Source organism: Somniosus microcephalus, chromosome 7, assembly GCF_052327205.1.
Source record: "Somniosus microcephalus isolate GS21.2 chromosome 7, FLI_Smic_1.0, whole genome shotgun sequence".
NCBI classification, from domain to species: Eukaryota; Metazoa; Chordata; class Chondrichthyes; order Squaliformes; family Somniosidae; genus Somniosus; species Somniosus microcephalus.
In genome coordinates, this window is record NC_140993.1 from 35,627,284 (window position 1) to 35,649,337 (window position 22,054).

At 48.4% G+C, this 22,054-nt stretch overlaps 1 protein-coding gene across 1 annotated transcript in view; it reads left to right on the forward strand.

Annotated features, from left to right (window-relative positions):
- lama1 (laminin, alpha 1) overlaps positions 1–22,054 on the forward strand; it is a 406,389-nt gene that overhangs the window by 347,701 nt on the left and 36,634 nt on the right. The window contains exons 49-54 of the mRNA XM_085992396.1: positions 2,140–2,290; positions 8,200–8,344; positions 10,277–10,418; positions 11,021–11,135; positions 17,479–17,649; positions 21,571–21,722. Coding sequence (XP_085848522.1) covers positions 2,140–2,290; positions 8,200–8,344; positions 10,277–10,418; positions 11,021–11,135; positions 17,479–17,649; positions 21,571–21,722 — 876 coding nt within the window. The remainder of the gene's footprint in view (positions 1–2,139; positions 2,291–8,199; positions 8,345–10,276; positions 10,419–11,020; positions 11,136–17,478; positions 17,650–21,570; positions 21,723–22,054) is intronic.

Genomic DNA, 22,054 nt, shown 5'->3' on the forward strand with positions numbered 1-22,054 from the left:
TGATCTGGACGAGGGAATTGGATGTAATATCTCCAAATTTGCAGACGACACAAAGCTGGGTGGGAGGGTAAGCTGTGAGGAGGATGTCGTGAAACTCCAGTACGATTTGGACAGGTTGGGTGATTGGGCAGAAACATGGCAAATGCACTATAATGTGGATAAATGTGAGGTTATCCACTTTGGTGGCAAAAACAGGAAGGCAGATTATTATTTGAATGGCAATAGATTGGGAGAAGGGGCAGTGCAAAGAGACCTGGGTGTTCTTGTGCATCAGTCGCTGAAGGTAAGCATGCAGGTGCAGCAGGCGGTTAAGAAGGCAAATGGTATGTTGGCCTTCGTAGCAAGAGGGTTCGAGTACAGGAACAAGGATGTCTTGCTGCAGTTGTACAGGGCCTTGGTGAGACCACACCTTGAGTATTGTGTGCAGTATTGGTCGCCTTACCTGAGGAAGGATGTTCTTGCCATGGAGGGAGTGCAGCAAAGATTCACCAGGCTGATACCTGGGATGGCAGGAATGACGTATGAGGAGAGATTGTGTCGATTGGGCTTATACTCACTGGAGTTTAGAAGATTGAGGGGGGATCTCATCGAAACCTATAAAATTCTGTCAGGACTGGACAGACTAGATGCAGGAAGGGTGTTTCTGATGGCTGGGGAGTCCAGAACCAGGGGTCACAGTCTAAGGATAAGGGGTAAGCCATTTAGGACTGAAATGAGGAGGAATTTCTTCACCCAGAGAGTGGTGAACCTGTGGAATTCTCTGCCACAGAGGGCGGTGGAGGCCAGTTCATTAAATATATTCAAGAAAGAGTTGGATATATTTCTTAAGGCTAAAGGGATCAAGGGATATGGGGCGAAGGCAGGGACATGGTACTGAATTTGGATGATCAGCCATGATCTCATTAAATGGCGGAGCAGGCTCGAGGGGCCGAATGGCCTACTCCTGCTCCTATCTTCTATGTTTCTATGTTTCTCTCTCCCACATGGTAGCTGTCTCCCATTCTGCCAGCGCATTTCACACTTCATTTAGAGCCGTCTTTTGTCTCCACTAGTCCTAGCACCATCTCGTCTCCTTTTGAATACCTCTTAATGGGCTAAAAATTCAGTTGGGCCCCGTTTGGGGCGCCAAGCTCGCCTGGGCGCCGGAATTACCGCTGCGAGCGGAGCCACTTGCACCATCCAGATATTCAGTTTCTGCGCCCCAAATGGAAGCGGGCCGCTAATCGAGGCTTCCCGCGCCCCGCTTGGGGCACTGAAACTGAATTTCAGCGCGCTAAGGGCCGCAGCGCCACACGCTGCGGCACGGCACGCTGCGGTACTGCAGGCCTTCCTCCCACTGTTAAGGGGGAGGTGCCTGCAACAGCGCGATCCCCGCTCGCGAGTGCCGGCAAATGAGCCCGGCACCAAGGAGAAGTGCCGGGCTCTCGGGAAACAGCCGGCAATGCCGCGGGGGGCGGGGTGTAGGAGGCCGGGGACGGAGGTGCTGGCAGGCGGCCGCCGAAAAAGCGGCCGGCCGCACCTCCACCTTAACTAGCGTCACTACCGCCACAGGTAGGCCCCTGTGTACCGGTCGCTATTTGCGGCCGGCGCTGAAGAGGCGGGCGTGACCAAATATGGTCATCGGGGCGGGAGCGGGGCGCTGCGCACACCGATGACGTCATCGGTGGCGGCGCAGCGCTACAGGCTAACGCCGCCATTAGCGCCCCACTAAATATCGCGGTAGTTGTGGCCAGTGGCGCAAAAGCCACTGAGTGCCCTCTTTGGGCGCAAACTGGTGGCGCAGCCCACTGAATTTCTAGGCCAATGTCTCTTCACTTCTCTTTTGTTCTCTCCCAGCCTGGCCTCTTAATCTATTTCATTCCCTGTGCCTCTTTAGTCTTGATAAAGGGTTAAACCCGAAACGTCGACTCTATTTTCTCTCCACGGATGTTGCCTGGCCTGCTGAGCTTTTCCAGCATTTTCTGTTGTTATTTCGGATTTCCAGCATCTGCAGTATTTTGCTATCGTACTCTATAATGCTGCTTTTTTTAGTGTAATAATCTAATACATCGGATTTCACCTCTATGTGAAGATGTCAACCTGTGATGTACATTGGTTGGATAGAATCAGTTGAAGATGAGCATTGTACATAATCTGCAGATCACAGAATGAAGACATCGCCTTCCACTTTGATGGTAGCGGCTATTCAGCTGTCGAGAAGATATTACGCTCCACAACAACTCAGTTGGTGATGCACTTCAGCACATTCTCACCAAATGGCCTGCTGCTGTACCTCGCTTCAAATGGCACCGTAAGCATCATGCAGCTCGGACTGCTGTGTCATTCCTTCTTTTATAACTGTGTACTGACTGTACTTGTAAAACTCAAATCATTTTTGAAACATTATTCCATTTATTTCCGCTATGAATTGTTAAAATATTGAATGTTCATGAATTAATCTTTCACGGGCAATTTTTTGTACTTTGTTGTGTCATTCTTATACAGGTAGACTATCCTTTATCCGAAAACCTCGGGACCAGCCGAGTTTCGGATAAAGGAGAATTTCGGATTTCGGAAGGTGGGTCGGCGGGGGTCCGCGGGGGGGTCGGCGGGGGGGTCCGCGGGGGGTCGTGCGCACGACTTACCCTTTATCCGAACTTCCAAAACTGGAACCCTCTAAAAACCGAAGGTTTTTTCGTTCGTACGCACGACTTACGCTGAACGAAAAAACCTTCGGTTTTTAGAGGGTTTCGGTTTTCGGAAGTCCGGATAAAGGGTAGTCTACCTGTAGTACAAGCTGAAAGTACTCCCAGTACAATTCAGCAGCAATCCCAGGCAGGCTTGTTCACAATCCCTCAAGAGCAGGGAGGTTATGATGGAGCTGTACAAAACGCTGGTTAGGCCACAGCTGGAGTACTGTGTGCAGTTCTGGTCACCACACTATAGGAAGGATGTGACTGCATTGGAGAGGGTGCAGAGGAGATTCACCAGGATGTTACCTGGACTGGAGCGCTTCAGCTATGAAGAGAGACTGGACAGGCTGGGGTTGTTTTCCTTAGAACAGAGAAGGCTGAGGGGGGACCTGATTGAGGTGTACACAATTATGAGGGGCATAGATAGGGTAGATAGAAAGGAACTTTTCTCTTTAGTAGAGGGGTCAATAACAAGGGGGCATAGATTCAAGGTAAGGGGCAGAAGGTTTAGAGGGGATTTGAGGAAAAACTTTTTCACCCAGAGGGTGGTTGGAATCTGGAACTCACTGCCTGAAAGGGTGGTAGAGGCAGGAACCCTCACAACATTCAAGAAGCATTTAGATGAGCACTTGAAACGCCATAGCATACAAGGCTATGAACCAAGTGCTGGAAAATGGGATTAGAATAGACAGGGCTTGATGGCCGGCACGGACACAATGGGCCGAAGGGCCTCTTTCTGTGCTGTATAACTCTATGGGGGAGAAATTCAGTATCGCCCCATTTGGGGCGCTAGTATTGGCGGTGCGCAAAGTTTAGCGCCAGGCGCAATTTATCGCCACCTCGAGCGATATTGGGTAGCTGCGCCCCTGAAGGTGATTGCGGCGCGAAATCAGGCACTGCACGACAGTCTTAAAGCGCTAACCCGGCGGCACAACGCAATTTCTCCACAGGCGGACGCAGCGCAGGTGCTGTCAATTATCGATTTCAGCCAGACACGCTGGCGCCGGGCAGATCGATTATCATCTCCAGCCGCAGCCTGCGCCTCGTAGGCCTCAAACTCGGCGGTAACCTACCTGTGGCATCAACAACTGCATGAATATGGAGAGGGCCAGGGAGAGAGCGCAGCGCTTCAGCGAGGGGGCATTGGATGCTCTGGTTGGCGCGGTGGAGCGCAGGCGATCTGTGCTCTACCCAGAGAATGGCACGAGGCCTCAACACAGCGACTATCGCAGAGCTTGGAGGGAGGTTTCCAACAGAGTCACCTCCAACAGCATGGTTCCCAGGACTCCTGTGCAATGCAGGAAGAAGTTCAATGACCTCACTCGGGTCGTCAGGGTGAGTGCCTTTTCCAGAATCATCTTCATCCCTCCATCTGGACCTCACTTTATGGCCAGAGGGTGTGCAAAGCCCCAATGGCCAGCTGTCATCCAGCACCCATGGCCCTTTCTGGAAACACACACGCACATTCAGCTCTGTGCATAATGTAAGGGCTAATCGACCATGGGAGACATGTGATCCCAGATCAGGGCAGCATAATGTAAGGGCTAATCGACCATGGGAGGCATGTCATCCCAGATCAGGGCGGCATAATGTAAGGGCTAATCGACCATGGGAGGCATGTCATCCCAGATCAGGGCAGCATAATGTAAGGGCTAATCGACCATGGGAGGCATGTCATGCCAGATCAGGGCTGCAGGTTTCATCACACCCCGTCCTTTCTCTTGCAGGCCAAGCTGGCCAATAATAGAAGGCAACAGCATTGGACCAGAGGAGGCCGGCCTCACCTGCAGACCCTTACAGACCTGGAGGAGCGAGTCCACCGGATTGTGGCAAGCCGGATGATTGGCCCCGTCGCCTCTGGAGATGCCGACCCCACTGTGGACAGCAATGGTAAGGTCATCACCTTTTTGACCTCTCTCCTTCCACTTGTTCCCCACACCAGCATGCTTTTTCACTCTCGAGCCAACTCAGAGCATTGCAGCACTCATGCATCCCTTGCTGCCACCCTGTCCTTTCGCTAAAGCCACTCTTGAACCTCCCTGCTTTCAGATGCTGCATCACCAGCTCGGGAGGCGGGCTCTCAAGCTGCCAGTGCGAGTGACTCTGGAGGCGACGAGGAGGAGGAAGCCGGACCATCCGTACCACCCTCAGGCGAGCCAGCCCATGTCCAGACTGGGGAGACGCCTTCCCTGGAGGGGAGCGGGGGGGAATGGTCTGAGGAGGATGTAGCTCCAGGACCCAGCGGCCTGCAGCAACACGAGGGGGGTAGGGAAGCTCGGGGGCCGTCTCCCCGGAGGGCGAGTCGGGCCGCGAGTGCTGCTGCACAGAGCGCAGAAGAGGTGCGTGCCCTCGCAGAAATGAGCGCCCAGGCTGGGCTGAGGCATACTGAGCTCATGGCTGCAGTGGCAAGGATGCCCAACTCCATTGAGACACTGGCAAGGAGTGTCCAAGACTTCGGCGAAGCACTGGCACCTGCCACGCAAGTGCTGAGTGCTGCCACGCAGTCAGTGGCTGGTCTCATGCAGATGCAGATTGAGGCCACGTAAGCACTGACTGCTGCCACCCTCGCTGGATCGGGCAGGATTCCCCAGGGCCCTCGCCGCGCCACAGCAGGCCAGCAATCTGTGCTCCAGCCGATTGCTGCGCATGCTGCGGTGCTGCCCCATCAGAGTGCCAGTGTGTCGGCCGACCAGGGAGCTGCTGTCCGCTCTCAGGATAACAGCATTCCTGATGCCACCACTGGCACTTCTCCACTGCAGCTGCCACCACCTGTAGGACAGACTGCTTCCGCCCATGCGGAGTTGGAGCAGTCAGCAGCCGGGCCCTCCAGGCCCAGAGCTGGTCCAGGCCGTACCTCAAGGGCATCTGCGGTCTCAGTTTCGGACAGTCAGCAGGCCTCCCCCAGCCTTGCTGCAGCCACTGGGGTCCCACTACGGAGGAGCTGCAGGGCGGGAAGGGGGAAATTCCGCAAGGGAAGCAGATCACCATCGAAGGGCAAAAAGTAGGAGGTGCTGCCAAATTATGTTATTTCTTTCATTCAAGGCCAAGGATGCTGGTCTGAATGTTGGTTATGTTTTGGACATTGTCTCCAGGGTGTGAGAGACAGTTATGTTTTGGACATTGTCTCCAGGGTGTGAGAGCCAGTAATGTTTTGGACATTGTCTCCAGGGTGTGAGAGCCAGTTATGTTTTGGACATTGTCTCCAGGGTGTGAGAGACAGTTATGTTTTGGACATTGTCTCCAGGGTGTGAGAGACAGTTATGTGGCAGTCTGTTTGTTTTGCTGTTTGTTTCCATTGCTTTGTCATGCGGGAAGGATACACATTTTGTTAAATAAAGACGTTTATTTATTCACAATGTCCATGTCTGTTCTTTGCAGTAATTGTTGCCTTGACCAGCTTAGGGGTAGCAGAACGGTTCCATTCATGTCCTTGGAATGGCAGAAAGCATTCCCTCAGAGGGGCCTAGAAGCAACTTGCTATAAGCCTCTGACGGACGGCCCTTGCATTTTGTGCCTCCCTCCCGTCTTGGTGCTGCTCCTCCTCCTCCTCCTCCTCTGCTGGTGCTTCAATGTCTGGTGGCATTGGCTGGGTCCTGAGGATTGCCAGGTTATGCAGCATGCAACACACAACCACGAAGTGGGAGACTCGCTCAGGTGAGTATTGAAGGGCTCCTCCGGAATGGGCCAGACAGCGGAACCGTTGCTTCAGCACGCCGATTGCGTGCTCAATGATGTTCTTGGTCGCTTGATGGCTCTCATTATAACGTTCTTCAGCAGGGGTGCTGGGTGAACGGAGCGGGGTCATCAGCCAGGGGCACAGAGGATAGCCCTTGTCCCTGAGAAGCCAGCCTCCTGGGTGAGCCGGGGCTTCGAAAAGGTCTGCCACAGAAGTCTGGCGCAGGATGAAGGCGTTGTGGCTGCTGCCTGGAAAGTGGGCATTGACAGCGAGTATCAGCTGTCGGTGGTCACAGACCAGCTGCACATTCAAAGAATGGAACCCCTTTCGGATGCGGAATTCTCTAGAGGCGCCCGCAAAGCCACATGCATGCAGTCAATGGCGCCCTGCACCATGGGGAAGCCCGCTATCCTTGCGAAGCCCTCTGCGCGCTCTCGCTGCTTGTCCGGGGTCATTGGGAAGGAGATGTACTGCTGTCTCCTTTTAAAGAGGGCATTAGTCACTTGACAGATGCAGCAATGCACCACGAACTGTGAGATGTTGGCAATGTCCCCAGTAGCGGCCTGAAAGGAGCCGCTGGCATAGAAGTTTAGAGCCACAGTGATCTTCACAGCCACCGACAGAGATGTCCTACACCTTAGTTGAGGCTGCAGATCTGGCTGAAGCAGGTGGCAGAGCTCAGTGACCACCTCCTTACTGAAGCGCAGCCTTTGGAAACACTGCTCCTCCGACATGTTGATATACGAAAACTGTTGGCCGAAAACCCTGGCAGCGTAAGGTCTCGTGTGCCAACGTCTGTTGGCCCTCCTCCGTCTGGCCATGCCTGCCACTCTATCCCTGCGTCTCTGTGCCCTGTCAATATGATTGAGAAGGATGACGTTCCCATCCAATGCAGCCCCCATAGTAAGTGCGCACTGAAAGTTATGCCGGTTGAGAAGCTTACCAACTGCAAAGTAATGTTCAGAAGGCTAAAGTTCCTCAGCCAGCGCTGGCTCACTGCAGAAATGGCTCTCCATTTGTCTCTGAGCAACTCTCTCTCTCTCACAGAAGGTGTGGTCCAAAAATGGCTACCACTAATAATCCAGGAAGAGTCCCCTTTAAATAGCGCTCCCCCCAGCCCGACAGCGACTGGGAAACGTTCAAGGTAACCTGTCCTTGTTAGCGCCAGGCGGAACAGAGGGGGGCGCCACTGAATTTCCGGTCCGGGGCACCCCAACGGCGTTGCACACTGAAATGACGTCATGATCTGCGTGCGCCGGTGAGCGGGCGCAACGGTTTAGAGTCGGCACTAAATGTCCACTCAATTTGGGAAGAGGCGCAGGGTTCGCTGCGCCCGGGCACTAGTTGGTTAGCGCTCCACTTCTCAACCTCTTTAGGCGCTAATGGGTGGCGCAGACAACCGACTTTTTCCCCCTATGACTCTAACTGTAACTCAAATCATGGATACTGTAATGCTGTGCTATGCGGTTCAGATTCCCTTTAATAGGCTGTGAAACTCCTTTCTGTCTGCGAAATATCAAAAAGATAACACCTTCCAATGGATCCCGACAACTGAGCACCTGCTTGGGGCTGTTTTTGTCTGATGGGGAGGTTCATTTTCTGATTAGCAAGCCATGTTTGTTTCTAGCAGAATGAAGAAGTAGAATTGAGTCTGGTTTATGATCAGTTGTTCTGCAGACGGACCTGCTTCCTTTTCATGTTTCTTCCACAGAACAGAGAAAATGGGACAGAATCGCAGAATGCACTTTCCGCAAACACGAGTTTTAAATTGTGGAGTCAGATTGACTCATTGCTGTATGAGAAATGTTCAAACTTATGTGCCTCCCCGTAATCCTGTTTATCTTTTATCAGAGAGATTTCTTAGCAGTAGAGCTGGCAGATGGGAAAGTTCGAGTAACTTTTGACCTTGGGTCTGGAGTTCTAACCCTTATGTCCGAAAAGCGGTATAACAATGGAACATGGTTTAAAATTGCATTTCACCGCAACCGGAAATTAGGTAAGAAAACTCATTTCTAAGTCTATCTGAGTTCATGTTTCTCACTTTATTAGGCTTGATAAAAATTAAAGGAATACATATTCCCGAGAAATGCTCCATAGCGGTCTTATTCTTAAGTATTCGTCCTCTAGATGAGTTGCTAACCATGGTCCTACCTGCCTGTTCTGCTGGTTCAGTTGGACATTAATGATCCTGGCACTATTCGAAGAAGAGCAGAGAGGTTCTCCCACTGTCCTGGCCAACACTCCTCCCTCAAACCAATATCACAAAAAACACAGATTAACTGGCCATTTATCTCATTGCTGTTTGTGGGATGTTGCTGATGCGGAATGGCTGCCCCATTTACTCACATTGGAAAATAGTCAACGCACTTCCAAAAACGATTCTCAGTGTTTTGACATGATAATAAAATTGTATAAGTACAAGTATTATTTCTCTTAACAAATACCTTGTGAGTAACGTAAATGTTCAGTAAACATAATTGGCCCAGAACTTTGGATCCCCACAGGTGAGTATGCGCTGGGTACTCACCTGTAGGCCCAACGAAAGTTCTGGTTTCGTGCATGCGCGGGAAACCGGAACTTCCGTTCCCTTAAAGGAAGGGGTTCAGAGGTCGAACGCGTGTGCCGGAGAGGCAGCGCGTGCGCCTGGAACTTACCCTCCCGCCGGAGAAACCTGGAAAAAAAACGTAAGTCTCCAGGAGTTACACATGTAAAAAGCAGGCGCAAGGCCGGCTTTTAACAAGGTAAGTGGTGAATTAATTAAAATTAAAACATTTTTTCCACAGGTTTATTATTTTTAAATACTTTAAAGAAGGGTAAGTTTATTTTTAGCCCCGTTAGAAAATGTAATTAATCTTTTCAAAAATTTAAATTATTGTTTAAAATAGTTATTTTATGTAATTTATAGTTATTTTAAAAATGTGATTTAAAAAAAAATTTATTTGAAGTTTTAGTGATGTTTTGGGGCTTGTAGTATTTATAGTTTTGACAGCTCTTCTTGTCAATTTTACGAATGGGCATTTCCCTGCTACCATTGGCTCCCCATGGCCCACGTGATCCCAGGGGACGCTTCGAACTAACTGCGCCCCTGGGATACGCAAGCACTGCGCGTCGGCAGCTGGAGCAGGCCCAGGATCGGAATCCCACACGGGCCCACAGCACAACGGCCGGCGCGCTAGGTAAGTGCAGGTCGGGGGCTTGCACCCGCGGGAAGCCTCCGACCCGAATTTTTGGGCCAATGTGACGATGATGTCGCTGCTTTCCCAATAGTGGCTGCTGTCTTGTTTCCCTCCAATTTTCTTCCTCCAATTTTCTCCCCTCCTGCCCTGATGGTGCTGACTCTTCTTGCAATCCAAAGGTAAAGTCACCGCTCCAGCACTCCTATGGTTGGTCTCGGTCAAAAGCACATGTCAGAGACTTGAGATTGTGAGCCCTAATTTTGACGTAATCCACTGGGCGGGATGGGGCGAGTTCAGGTCAGGCGCCCGTTTTACACCCCGCCTGACTTTACTCTGTATTGACTTCAATATGACACCGTCTCCCTTCGGGCGAGACACCCCCGCCAGGAGCATGGGATCGTTGAAGTTACCTTTCTGTCCCACACATGCCAGCAACCTGCTAGTACTTTGCTCAAGTGGCCATTCTTCATGTGTGAGCAGACAGTAATTATTGGCGGGTACTCCGTCATGAGGGACATAATAGCCGAACCCAGTCCTGTTAACAGCTGATAGCCACATTTCCCAACAGGGATCACTGTCCAATGATCAGGACAGGACAGCTGGCTTCCGTTTTCTCCGGTCATGGCACAGGGAAGTGAAGAATAGCACCCCTACCATCGAGATCGGAGGTGCAAACACTGGGACTTCCCTGCTCAGTAACGCCAGGATCACCAGGAACGTTTTAACAGAGTAGCTGTATTGAATGTTCACAGGTGTTTTGGCTGTCATGGACCCATTTAATTCAACTGATCGAGAAACCAAACAAGGAGAATCACCAGGAACTGCTTCTGATCTCAATCGTGGACACAAAGATCCAATATACATCGGGGGACTGCCTCGCTCCAGAAGTTACAGGTACTTTAATGTATTACCAGGCCAAAATTGCAAGACTGCACCGATGCTGCAGAGTCTCACTGGATATGACCAGAGATAGGGCTATAAGCTCCCAATGTTTCATTGCTTGATTGACTTAGAAATGAGTTTTCTTACCTAGCTTCAGTACTGGCCCTGAAATGTATAATTTATTTGGCTATTTTGCACTACTTTTGCGCTGTACAAGTTAATTCTGATTGCTATTTTAGTACATTGCAATCCGTAACACACAACCCTCAAGTTATGTGATCCCAGGGACGCTTGCGAACCACATGCGCCCCTGGGATACGTGGGCCCTGCGCATTTCGACTGTGGAGAAGCCCAGCATTGGAAATGTACGCACCTCTGGAGCCCTCAGCTAAGTCCGAAGATTTTTTTCCAATAGGAGGCCTCCGCACGCGGGAAGCCTCCGATCGGAAATTAGAGGCCATCGTTTTCTTCTGAAGACAGTTTCATTCTGTTTACTTTTCAGGAAAGCTAAGCTATATCTTTTTAACAATCCCTACCTACTTCAACCTATTGTACTAGCTGTGATGCTGTTTCAAATTCAGCTTTTTAACTACAATCGTTGGCTGTTGTTGCAGGAAAGAAGTTCTCAGCAAATCATTTGTGGGCTGCTTGAAGAAGGTGGAGATTTACCGATCGACGTTTGACTTGCTGAGGAATTCCTTGGGTGTGAAGAAAGGTTGCTTGCTTGAGGTAAAAAAAAAACCCAGATATATAAAAAGCCTTTGTGCTTGACTCGATTTTTATTCCTCCGACTCCTACCAGGCTAGCAAGAGAACATGTGCGGCGTCAGCCAATTTGCTGTGCATAGATGAGTCAAAGGCTGCTTTATTCAGGAGGACCAGCTGCTTCATGTCGCTGCCCAATCAGTAACACCAGCTGCCGAATCCCACCTGGATGCTTGCTTTTCAAGAATCGAGGAGGTGATTGATGGTATGGAAGTGGCCACCCGAGGCCTTGTGCCTCATGCTGTGGATGGTATGGAGGTTCTAGACCATTATTGTGCAGCTGCTATCTGGCCAACAGCAAGCCAATGCCTACTTCCCTGGCAGCTCCCACAATGGGCTGAATTTTCCGTGGTGGCGGCGGGTCGGGTGGGAAAGTTGGGGGGGGTTTTTGACAGTGGGTCGGGAACCCGCTGTCAACTCGCTCCCTCGTGCCTTTCCCACAGACACATAAGAACATAAGAAGTAGGAGCAGGAGTAGGCCATACGGCCCCTCGGGCCTACTCCGCCATTCAATAGGATCATGGCTGATCCGAATCTAGACTCACGTCCACTTCCCTGCCCGCTCCCCGTAACCCCTAATTCCCTTATCTGCTAGGAAACTGTCTATCTCCGTTTTAAATTTATTTAATGTTGCAGCTTCCACAGCTCTCTGAGGTAGCAAATTCCATAGATTTACTACCCTCTGAGTGAAGAAGTTTCTCCTCATCTCAATTTTGAAAGGGCAGCCTCTTATTCTAAGATTATGCCCCCTAGTTCTAGTCTCACCCATCAGTGGAAACATCCTCACCGCATCCACCCGATCAAGCCCCCTCACAATCTTATATGTTTCGACAAGATCGCCTCTCATTCTTCTGAACTCCAATGAGTAGAGGCCCAACCTACTCAACCTTTCCTCATACGTCAACCCCCTCATCTCCGGAATCAACCGAGTGAACCTTCTCTGAACTGCCTTGAGAGCAAGTATATCTTTTTTCTTAAATATGGAAACCAAAACTGCACGCAGTATTCCAGGTGTGGCCTCACCAATACCCTGTATAACTGCAGCAAGACGTCCCTGTTTTTATACTCCATCCCCCTTGCAATAAAAGCCAAGATTCCATTGGCCTTCCTGATCACCTGCTGCACCTGCATACTAACTTTTTGTGTTTCATGCAGCAGGACCCCCAGATCCCTTTGTACTGTAGCACTTTGCAGTTTCTCTCCATTTAGATAATAACTTGCTCTTTGATTTTTTCTGCCAAAGTGCATAACCTCACACTTTCCAATATTATATTCCATCTGCCAAATCTCTGCCCACTCACTTAGCCTGTCTATGTCCTTTTGCAGGTTTTTTATATCCTCCTCACTCACTGCTTTCCCTTCCATCTTTGTATCGTCGGCAAACTTGGATATGTTGCACTCGGTCCCTTCCTCCAAATCGTTAATATAGATTGTAAAGAGTTGGGGTCCCAGCACTGACCCCTACGGAACACCACTAGTTACTGATTGCCAGCCCGAGAACGAACCATTTATCCCAACTCTTTGTTTTCTGTTAGATAGCCAATCTTCCACCCATGCTAGTATATTTCCCCAATCCCGTGATTTTTTATCTTGATCAGTAATCTTTTGTGTGGAACCTTGTCAAATGCCTTTTGGAAGTCCAAATACACTACATCCACTGGTTCCCCTTTATCCACCCTGTATGTTACGTCCTCAAAGAATTCGAGCAAATTTGTCAAACATGACTTCCCCTTCATAAAACCATGCTGACTCTGTCCTATTAAATTATGTTTATCCAAATGCTCTGTTACTGTTTCCTTAATAATGGACTCCAACATTTTGCCAACCACAGATGTTAGGCTAACTGGTCTATAGTTTCCAGCCTTTTGTCTACTTCCCTTCTTAAATAAGGGTGTTACATTAGCAGTTTTCCAATCTGCCGGGACCTTTCCTGAGTCCAGGGAGTTTTGGAAAATAATCACCAATGCATCCACAATCCCTACCGCCACTTCTCTCAAGACCCTAGGATGTAGGCCATCAGGTCCGGGGGATTTATCTGCCTTAAGTCCCATTATTTTACCGAGTACCATCTCCTTAGTGATTTTAATCGTGTTTAGCTCCTCCCCCCCCCCCCCATTGCCCCCTGTTTGTCCAGTGTTGGGATATTTTTAGTGTCCTCTACTGTAAAGACTGATACAAAATATTTGACACATCTGTCGGTGTGGAGCCAGCCCAACCTGCAGTGACGGGGGACCCAAATGAAATCATTCTGAGGTACTTTACAGGCACTTAAGAGCCTTCCTTCCCCCTACTTTTTAAATTTCCCTGCATGGCCACGGGATTCACGCAGCTCAGGAACCACGTCTGTCAACCTAAGCCATGAGTTCCGTGGCCATTGCTCCAGCTGATTACTTGACAGCATGGAAAACAAACCAAAATAAAAACAAAAAGAAAACACTGCAGATGCTGGAAATCTGAAATAAAAACAGAAAATGCTGGAGATACTCAGCAGGTCAGGCAGCATCTGTGAAGAGAGAAACAGAGTTAACGTTTCAGGTCGATGACCTTGCGTCAGAACTGGAAAATAGCAGGAAATGGAACAGATTTTTAAGCAAGTGTAGGGGCTGGGAAAGGGGGGAGGGGATGAAAGAACAAAAGGGAAGGTCTGTGATAGGATAGAAGGCAGGAGCGGTTAAGAGACATTAACAGATATTCAAGGCAAACGGAGATGGTAATGGGACAGGTTAAGAAACAAAGGATGGCTCTAGATGAAGTGTAAATTGCGCTGGCAGAATGAAAGACAGCTGCCCTGTGGGAGAGAAGAAAAGACACAAACAAAAAAAACATGTTGATTACTTCAGCTAACAGATTGATGGAAATTCTGTTCTACTTGAAAAGCTACTGGCAAATGTTAATTTTTCACTGGCCATTCTCGGCTGTTGCCTTCCAACTCAACAGTAATTACAGTGAATTGATCTGCACTATAAAAAATGACATATACAATTTAAATAAATGTTTGTGTTGGTCAGGTTTTTCTCACTGTATACTGTGATTGTCCAGTTACACATTAAATCAGGTCGTCAACTGTAACAATTTCATTTTCATCACTCATTCCACTGGTTCAATTTGCTTTCAGTTCCTGAATATGACTAATTTATTTTTCATTCTGAGACTTTAGGGTGAATTTCTGCGGCGGTTCTCTCACTTGTCCATTGTTCACTTCAACGGAAGAGCTGCAGAAATCCCAGAAACACATTGTAAGCACCAGTTACACTTCGTCAGGGATTCCGCAGCTCTTCCGCTGGAACTTGCATAAGATTGTAAATCCACCCCTTTACAATTACATTTAAAATCTGCTTAATTTTATGTATTAGCTATACACAATCTTTTATTTGTACCAGTTACTGATACAAAATTCTATAAATTTGTGACTAAAGCACCAATAGCTTCCCAATTAAGGTACTTTATTCATTATGTACGTGATTGTATTTGTAGATGGAGTCATATTACTTAATTTTATTTAAATATTTCTTGGTCACTCATATATAACTTATTATTGTACAGTAAAGATTTAACACCCACTATGTTAGATTAAACTTAAAATTTAATGTGGCCATGGTCCCTTTAAGGATCCCAGCTTAACACATCATGATTGACGTCACCAGACCCGCTCCATCTCATTGGGCTGGGTAATGTGCTGGGTGGGTTTAATAGGCCCCATTAAAGTAAGTTCATTTTGCACAGCGGGATGGAGCCAGCAGCGGGGTTGGGACCCGCCAAGGTAAGGAAAATTCTGGCCAAAGTTTTTATTTTGCACAAGTCGCCTTTTGTCAGCCTTATTTGAAGGCAAAGAGCAATTGGGTCCTTGATGCCCAAGGCTACCCTCCAGCTTTGGCCAGTGACACTCCTGTGGCAGCTACGTACAGAGCCTGAGTGCCAAGACGAGGCCCAGACAGTCACCACGATCACCTGAGCACTTGAAGAAAGACATCAGATGTACGGGCAAATCAGGAGACGCGTTACAGTACGTCCCCCAAACAATGTCTCAAGGGTCATCGTCATCTGCTCCATATTCCATACCTTTGCTCCACAAAGAGTCCTCACAATGGAGGAGGCGCATGCCAATATGGAATCAAGGCCACAACATTGATGAGAAACAGTGCTGGTGAATTGTGTGTGCCAGCCTCCTTGTGGCTCCCTTGAGGGAAGCTTTCACTAAAAAACCTGTTCAGATTCTGGTTACGTTCAGATTCTGGTTACCCTGGACCTCCTTGTGCCTTGTGATGGCCCTGCATTTGAGTTAGCAACATCTATTGCTACTGTGAATGACTGACTGGCCCTGCTTGATTTGTTGCCTATCACTTGCACAGGAATTGTCTTGCATTTATATAGCGCCTTTTACGACCTCACGGTGTCCCAAAGTGCTTTACAGCCAATGAAGTACTTTTAAAGTGTAGCACCTGTTGTAATGTAGGAAATGCGGCAGCCAATTTACGCACAGCAAGGTCCCATAAACAGCAAGGTCCCATAAACAGCAATGTGCTAATGACCAGATAATCTGTTTTAGTGATGTTGATTGATAGATACACATTGGCAAGGACACTAATGCACAATGGACGAGATGTGGCATTGCCTTGAGAGACAGCAACCTATGCCTCGTCCAGTCATGCACCTCCTACTGGACATTCCCTCAGAATGTCCACTAATTTGTGTGGGAGCAGAACTGTGGGCAGCTATAAGGTCTGTGAAGCTCTGACTGAAGGTTCTCCCAATCCAGTTACCTAGCATTTTGAGGCCAGGCAAGAGGACATCTTTAAGTTTTGAACCTGTAGCATCTATAGCAGCAGTCTGAGCATTCGCTTCTTGTGTGCTTAGGAGCTGGCCACTGAGTGCTCTGCCACCACACGCTCCTTGCACAGTTCTGGCTACTCCATGCTCCGCAGTAGACCTAGCAGGGTATTTTGCACAGACGCAAATGGTTCATGCAGATGATGCTCCTCAGACATCAGTCTCCTATTTAAGCAGAGCCTGTGAGGTTTGAATCCCTAGGCACTGCTGTGCGAGCCTTTTGAGCAGCAGGTCCCTGCTCTTCACTAACACTTCCTCATCTTTGCACTGTGACTGAACAAGTACGGTCTCCTCGGCCTCATGATGCGTTAACGGTGCTGGTGCTTTGCAAAGATGGCAAGAATGGCACAAGATGCTGGCTTGCTCAGGGACACTGGCCATGTCTTGATTCTGTCTTTCAGTCCGAAGAAAACAAAAGAAGAACATATGCCAGCATGCAGCATTACTTAAGCTTCTTCAAACAGGGCAGTATGTGGTGTGTAATGTTACTGACTTTGAGTGTATACCTGTGTGTTAGTAAGAGAACAAGCTACGGCAGAAATACGATGGAACTGGCCCCACTCCCTTGTTGCATTTGTGCTTTTTATATTCAGGCAGATCTCTTCAAAAGGCGTCAAGACCCTGTCCTGCTTCAGACCTCCTTCAGTTCTTGTCTGCTTCCTTCTATCATGGGCCATCTTGGCCTGCAAGCAAATAATGAATTTTGAGATATTAGACTTGCCTCAGTTGCTTTCTTCAGGCAACCTTCTTCATCACATCTCTTCAGGTCTGCCGAGTTCTCGACGGATCATTCACCTTGTCTGGAATCTGTTCCTAGGCTTGTTGCTGTTGGAGAGAATGGCCAATGGGTTTTTTTTTTCCTCCATTCCCTGGCTCCTGCATTAAGCACTTTTGCAAACTGCTTTTTGCGTGGCTGAGACACTTGTATTATACAGGAATTTTGCAGAGTGAGCCTCTGCCCCACTCTCCTTTACACTAATACAAGAGTTTAAATTGCTTCTTAATGCAGTTAGGAGCTGCTGGGCCTCATCATGAAGAATGCTGCTCCACGGGGGAAGTCCCATCTTGTGGGTTTATACAACGCACGTTTTGGTCCTGCTACAAAGAGTTGACAAGTGGGGCTTCCCAAAAAAGTGAAGTAACTGGACAATTGCATACTGTGTGGCTATACCTGCAAAATAACCTGAAAGTTCTCCGCTCCTGCTCTTGTCTCCTGGCTGATGAAAAGTAGATCTGTCTGCCGTTGTGTATGCTTCTCACACCACATTTGGCCTGACCATTTTTCTGCTCACCAATAATATGTGATGAGTGATTTAGCTGGAAACTCTCAGTTCTGATTAGATTTTTTTCACCCATCTGTCAGAAATCTCATCCACGGAGTTTAATTGATTTTTATTCCATGGGCTGAATAGGCCAGAGCTAAGTTATAAATGGAAATGCCTTAAATAAAATTGATGTGTTCCTTAATTTTTTTTCAACAGCCTATCCGAAGTGTGACCATTTTAAATGACGGGTACATTCAGCTGCGGCCTAAAGTCCTACCAGTGGAAGCAAAGTTGATGGCGACGTTTGCCACTAAGAATGGCACTGGGATCATCTTAGCCGGCTTTGGCAAATCAACGGGAAGCCGTAATCGCCGGCAGACAAAAGTGGTGAGTCAGGTGTTGTGGACCCACTCTCGCGTTTGGCAACAAATCCAGCGGGGAAATGTGGAGAATGTTTTTTTACGCAGCGAGATGTTATTATCTGGAATTCACTGCCTGAAAGGGTGGCGGAAGCAGATTCAAATAGTAACTTTCAAAAAGAGATTGGATACTTGATGGGGGAGAAACTTGCAGGGCTATGAGAAAAGAGCAAGGGGGGTGTGGGACTAATTGGAGAGCTCTTTCAAAGAGCCAGCACAGGCACGATGGGCCAAATGGCCTCCTTCTGTGCTGTATGATTCTATGATGAGGAGAATAGAGCATAAGAACATTCCGGAAGCGCATTAATTATGTAATAATGAACAAGAAGGTACATATAGACTGAGAGTTTTACCACATCCTTGATCACTTTACCACAAAGCAAAAGGCCTTAAAATGAAAGAACAGCTTAAGTTTATAAAGTGCCTTATCAAGTCTCTGAGGAACATCTGAAAGCACTTTGCATACAATCAATCGCTTTGAAATGCATTCAATGTTGTTATATGGGCAGCCCTCTCTCAAATGTTTTATTCTGATCTGTGAAGAAAAATCTATTTCTGTCTTTCCTTAAAAATTTAAAAGTTTAAATTTCTAATTACGGAACTAAACACTTTTCAAACTGTTGAAACTGAGAGCAAGTCATACCAGTCGCAGGCAGAAGCTTTGTGCAAAAGATGCAATCCAGAATCGGGTGTTGCAGCGACTATTCCACATTCCACGAGTTGTAGAGCCAATTTCTGTCTCGATGTGGATCTCATTGTGGTCTAATTATATGTTTTCCATGATTGAAAAGCTTAACACTTGAAATGGGCAAATGCTGCATATAGTTGGAGGGATAGACCAGTATATCCTGGCAGGGTTTCTGCATTTCCAACGCTTGAATTTCATCATCTCCACAAATGCAAAAAACGCTCTGGTGATGTCTGGAGACTCTGGCAATGGTGTATATTAGTATCTATGCCTCTACCCTACTAAAGGCAGGATTGTCAATATTCTACAAATTATAGGGTGTGAGGTTTTCTTGGGTTGTTCAGCGGAGGCGTTACCTCACATCAGAAACATAAAAATGGTTAAAAGTGGCAGTCACTACTCACTATTTCTGATATTAGAGGACAAACACTATGGCCTAGAAATTGGGTTGGGGCGCCAAAGTGGCCCAAAAGTCGCCCGAGCGCAGGATTTAGCGCAGCGATCGGAGTAATACCGATCGCCAGAAATTCAGTTTCAGTGCCCCTCGAGGGACACGGGGCGAGGCTCGAGGCGCTCCGCGTCCCTCTTGGGGCGCTGAAACTGATTATCGCAGCGCTGCGGCACGGCACGCTGCGGTACTGCAGGCCTTCCTCCCACTGTTAAGGGGGAGGTGCCTGCAACAGCGCGATCCCCGCTCGCGAGTGCCGGCAAATGATCCCGGCACCAAGGAGAAGTGCCGGGCTCTCGGGAAACAGCCGGCAATGCCGCGGGGGGGAGGCCAGGGACGGAAGTGCTGGCAGGCGGCCGCTGAAAAAGCGGCCGCCCCGCACCTCCACCTTAACTTGCGCCACTGCCGGCACAGTAAGGCCCCGTGAACCGGGCGTGGGTAGCGAACGGCGCAACTGCGGCGTTCGCTACCAAATATCGCGAACGGGGCGCGAATGGGGCGCTGCGCACACCGATGACGTCATCAGTGGCGGCGCAGCGCAACAGACTAACGCCACCATTAGCGCCCCTCCTGAATATCGCGGGAGGCGCAGCCAGTGGCGCTACAGCCACTGCCTGCCTCTTTAGGCGCTAACAGGTGGCGCTATTCACCCAATTTCTCCCCGTTAATTCAATCGTATGACAATCCTTTGTACTCTTTTAATGGAGGTGTTAACACATTTAAAATAAATTGTCCGCTAATATAATCAGTGGTAATTTCTAGCCATATATTCTTCTCATACGTTTTTCCTTATTTTTCTCTTTTTCTCTCTTCCTTTTATTTTTCTGTTTTTCTGTTTCCCATTTTTTTGTGTGTTTCTCATTCTCTCTGCACAGCCCAGGTGACTGAGTTTAATCTTCACTTGCTGAGGAACCGGGTTACGCTAGGGAAGCGACACTTAGAGGACTTCCACTAATGCACTGAATGCTGGGATAGCTCCGCCTCCATAGCATGCTTTATGTCACTTCCTGGAGACACAGAATCACAGTAAAGACCAGGAATTACTACTACAGTTCTTAAGGAACGGTAGCATAGTGGTTATGTTACTGGACTAGTAATCCAGAGGACTGGACTAATGATCTGGAGACTATGGGCTGGATTTTCTCAATGGGGAGCTTTTGGAGGCGGGACTCCCACTTGTCGGGTTTTAGTCCCGCCTCCATCGACTTGTGGCCAACCCACGCTATTTTCCCTTGATTGACCTTGTTAAGCCTGCCCAGTGGGCTTAGCAGGCCAATTAAGGGAAAGCCGGTTACTGGTGACGTCAGCGAGTGACGTTTCATCTGTCAAGAGCTTTTGACAGATGAAATGTCATCGTTTGACAGCTCTGTGAAGCTGTCAAACACTGACAATCTGTCTTCTAAGTTGTGTCTTTACTCAAGACTCAATTATAAAGCTTTCCTGACCAGAAAGCAGAAGGCTGCAGCTTTTGACAGTTCAGCGGCCATTCTGCTTTCTGTGCCGGTGAGCTGAGGAACTCCCAAGACCTGAAGGGAGGAAGCCTGGAGGAAGAAGTAAAGGTAAGTAAAGCTTTAAAACACTCAACACTCACCTCGCACACTCACCTTGGCACACATGCACCCATCACTTACCTGCACACCAGATATCTCAGCCCCTCCGACCCCCGCAGACCGACGACTCGCCTCGCGAGGTTCGGAGCCGTCGGGAAGCCTATGCTTTAGGTGGCAAAATAGGGTTTATCCAAAAAACTGACTGTTAACTACCATTAACAGGCAGTTAATTGGCACTAATCCCCTTCCCGCCTCAAGGAGGCGGCTCCCAGCGCAGGTCGGGTACCCGCCTCCTGGGAAGATGGCATGGAGGCGGGTTGGGGGCAGGATTCCCGCCCCCAGATTCTGCCATTTTCCCAGCAGTCCCGCCTCCATACCCGCCTCCCCAGGGCTGGCAAAATCGCCCCCCATGAGTTCAAATCCCACCAGTTAATAAATAAATGAATCTGGAATGAAAAGGCTAGTATCAGTAATAGTGACCATGTAACTACCAGATTGTAGTAAAAACCCATCTGGTTCACTAATGTAGGGAAAGAAATCTGCCGTCCTTACCTGGTCTGGCCTATATCTGACTCCAGATCCTTCTGACTCTTAGCAAGCCGGACAATTAGGGATGGACAATAAACGCTGGCCTTGCCAGTGACGCCCACATCCAGTGAATGAATAATAAAAAAAACCTACACTAGATAGCAATCCTGGGACAGGAGCTCATGATCTCACAGAAGACGTGACAACTTAAACTTGCACCAAGTCCTGTTCACCCATCCCACTGTGCTTGCTGACCTACATTTACTGGCAACGCCACAATTTAAAAATTCTCAACCTTGTGTTCAATCCCCTCCATGGCCTCGCTCCTCCCTATCTCTCTAACCTCCCCAAGCCCTACAACCCTCCGAGATCTCTGTGCTCCTCCAATTGTTGCACCTCCCATTGCGATGTAATAATTAAAAAGGCTGTTCTCAGAACTAATGAATTTGTGTTGTTTACTTCCCCACAAGCAGGAGTGTAGTCCTGGAGTGAAGCATTCACATATACACTGAGGAGTTCATAAATGCTGACTACCTCTTAGCAGCTTTAAACAATCATGCAGTGGTTTGCTCGTGGTAGTTCTGCAAACCACATGCCTTTCAGCCAGTGGTGGGGTGGCTGCTACTATAATGTGTGTCTTGTGTACTACTGAGGATTTTCTGACTTCATCTGCAGCCATTCTTTGCCATTATGATCATTGATGGACATGTGGAAGCTCACGTAAACACAGGTGATGGAGTCAACACCAGGAGAGTCGTTGCCAAGGCCCCATCTGGAACTTTCAGCGATGAGCAGGAACATTCTATCATACTTGCCAGAAATAAGAGGTGTGTGTTAGCTGATCAGAATCCGAGTGCTTACAATGAAGTCGTTGCGAGTGAAATGAAGAAAATTTAAAAGAACGAGCTTTGATTACTGAATTTAATTTCTTTGTTGGAGCAGGAAGGCTCCAATCATCATTAATAAAAATCAGTCGCACTACTTTAATCAGGTGTGCTTATGTCACATCTCGTCAGAGTGAGAAAGGGGTACGGTAGCGTAGTGGTTATGTTACTGGTAATCCAGAGGCTTGAACTAATAATCTAGGCAATGTGAGTTCAAATCCCACTACGGCAGCTGGGGGAATTTAAGTTCAGTTAAATCTGGAATTAAAAAGCTA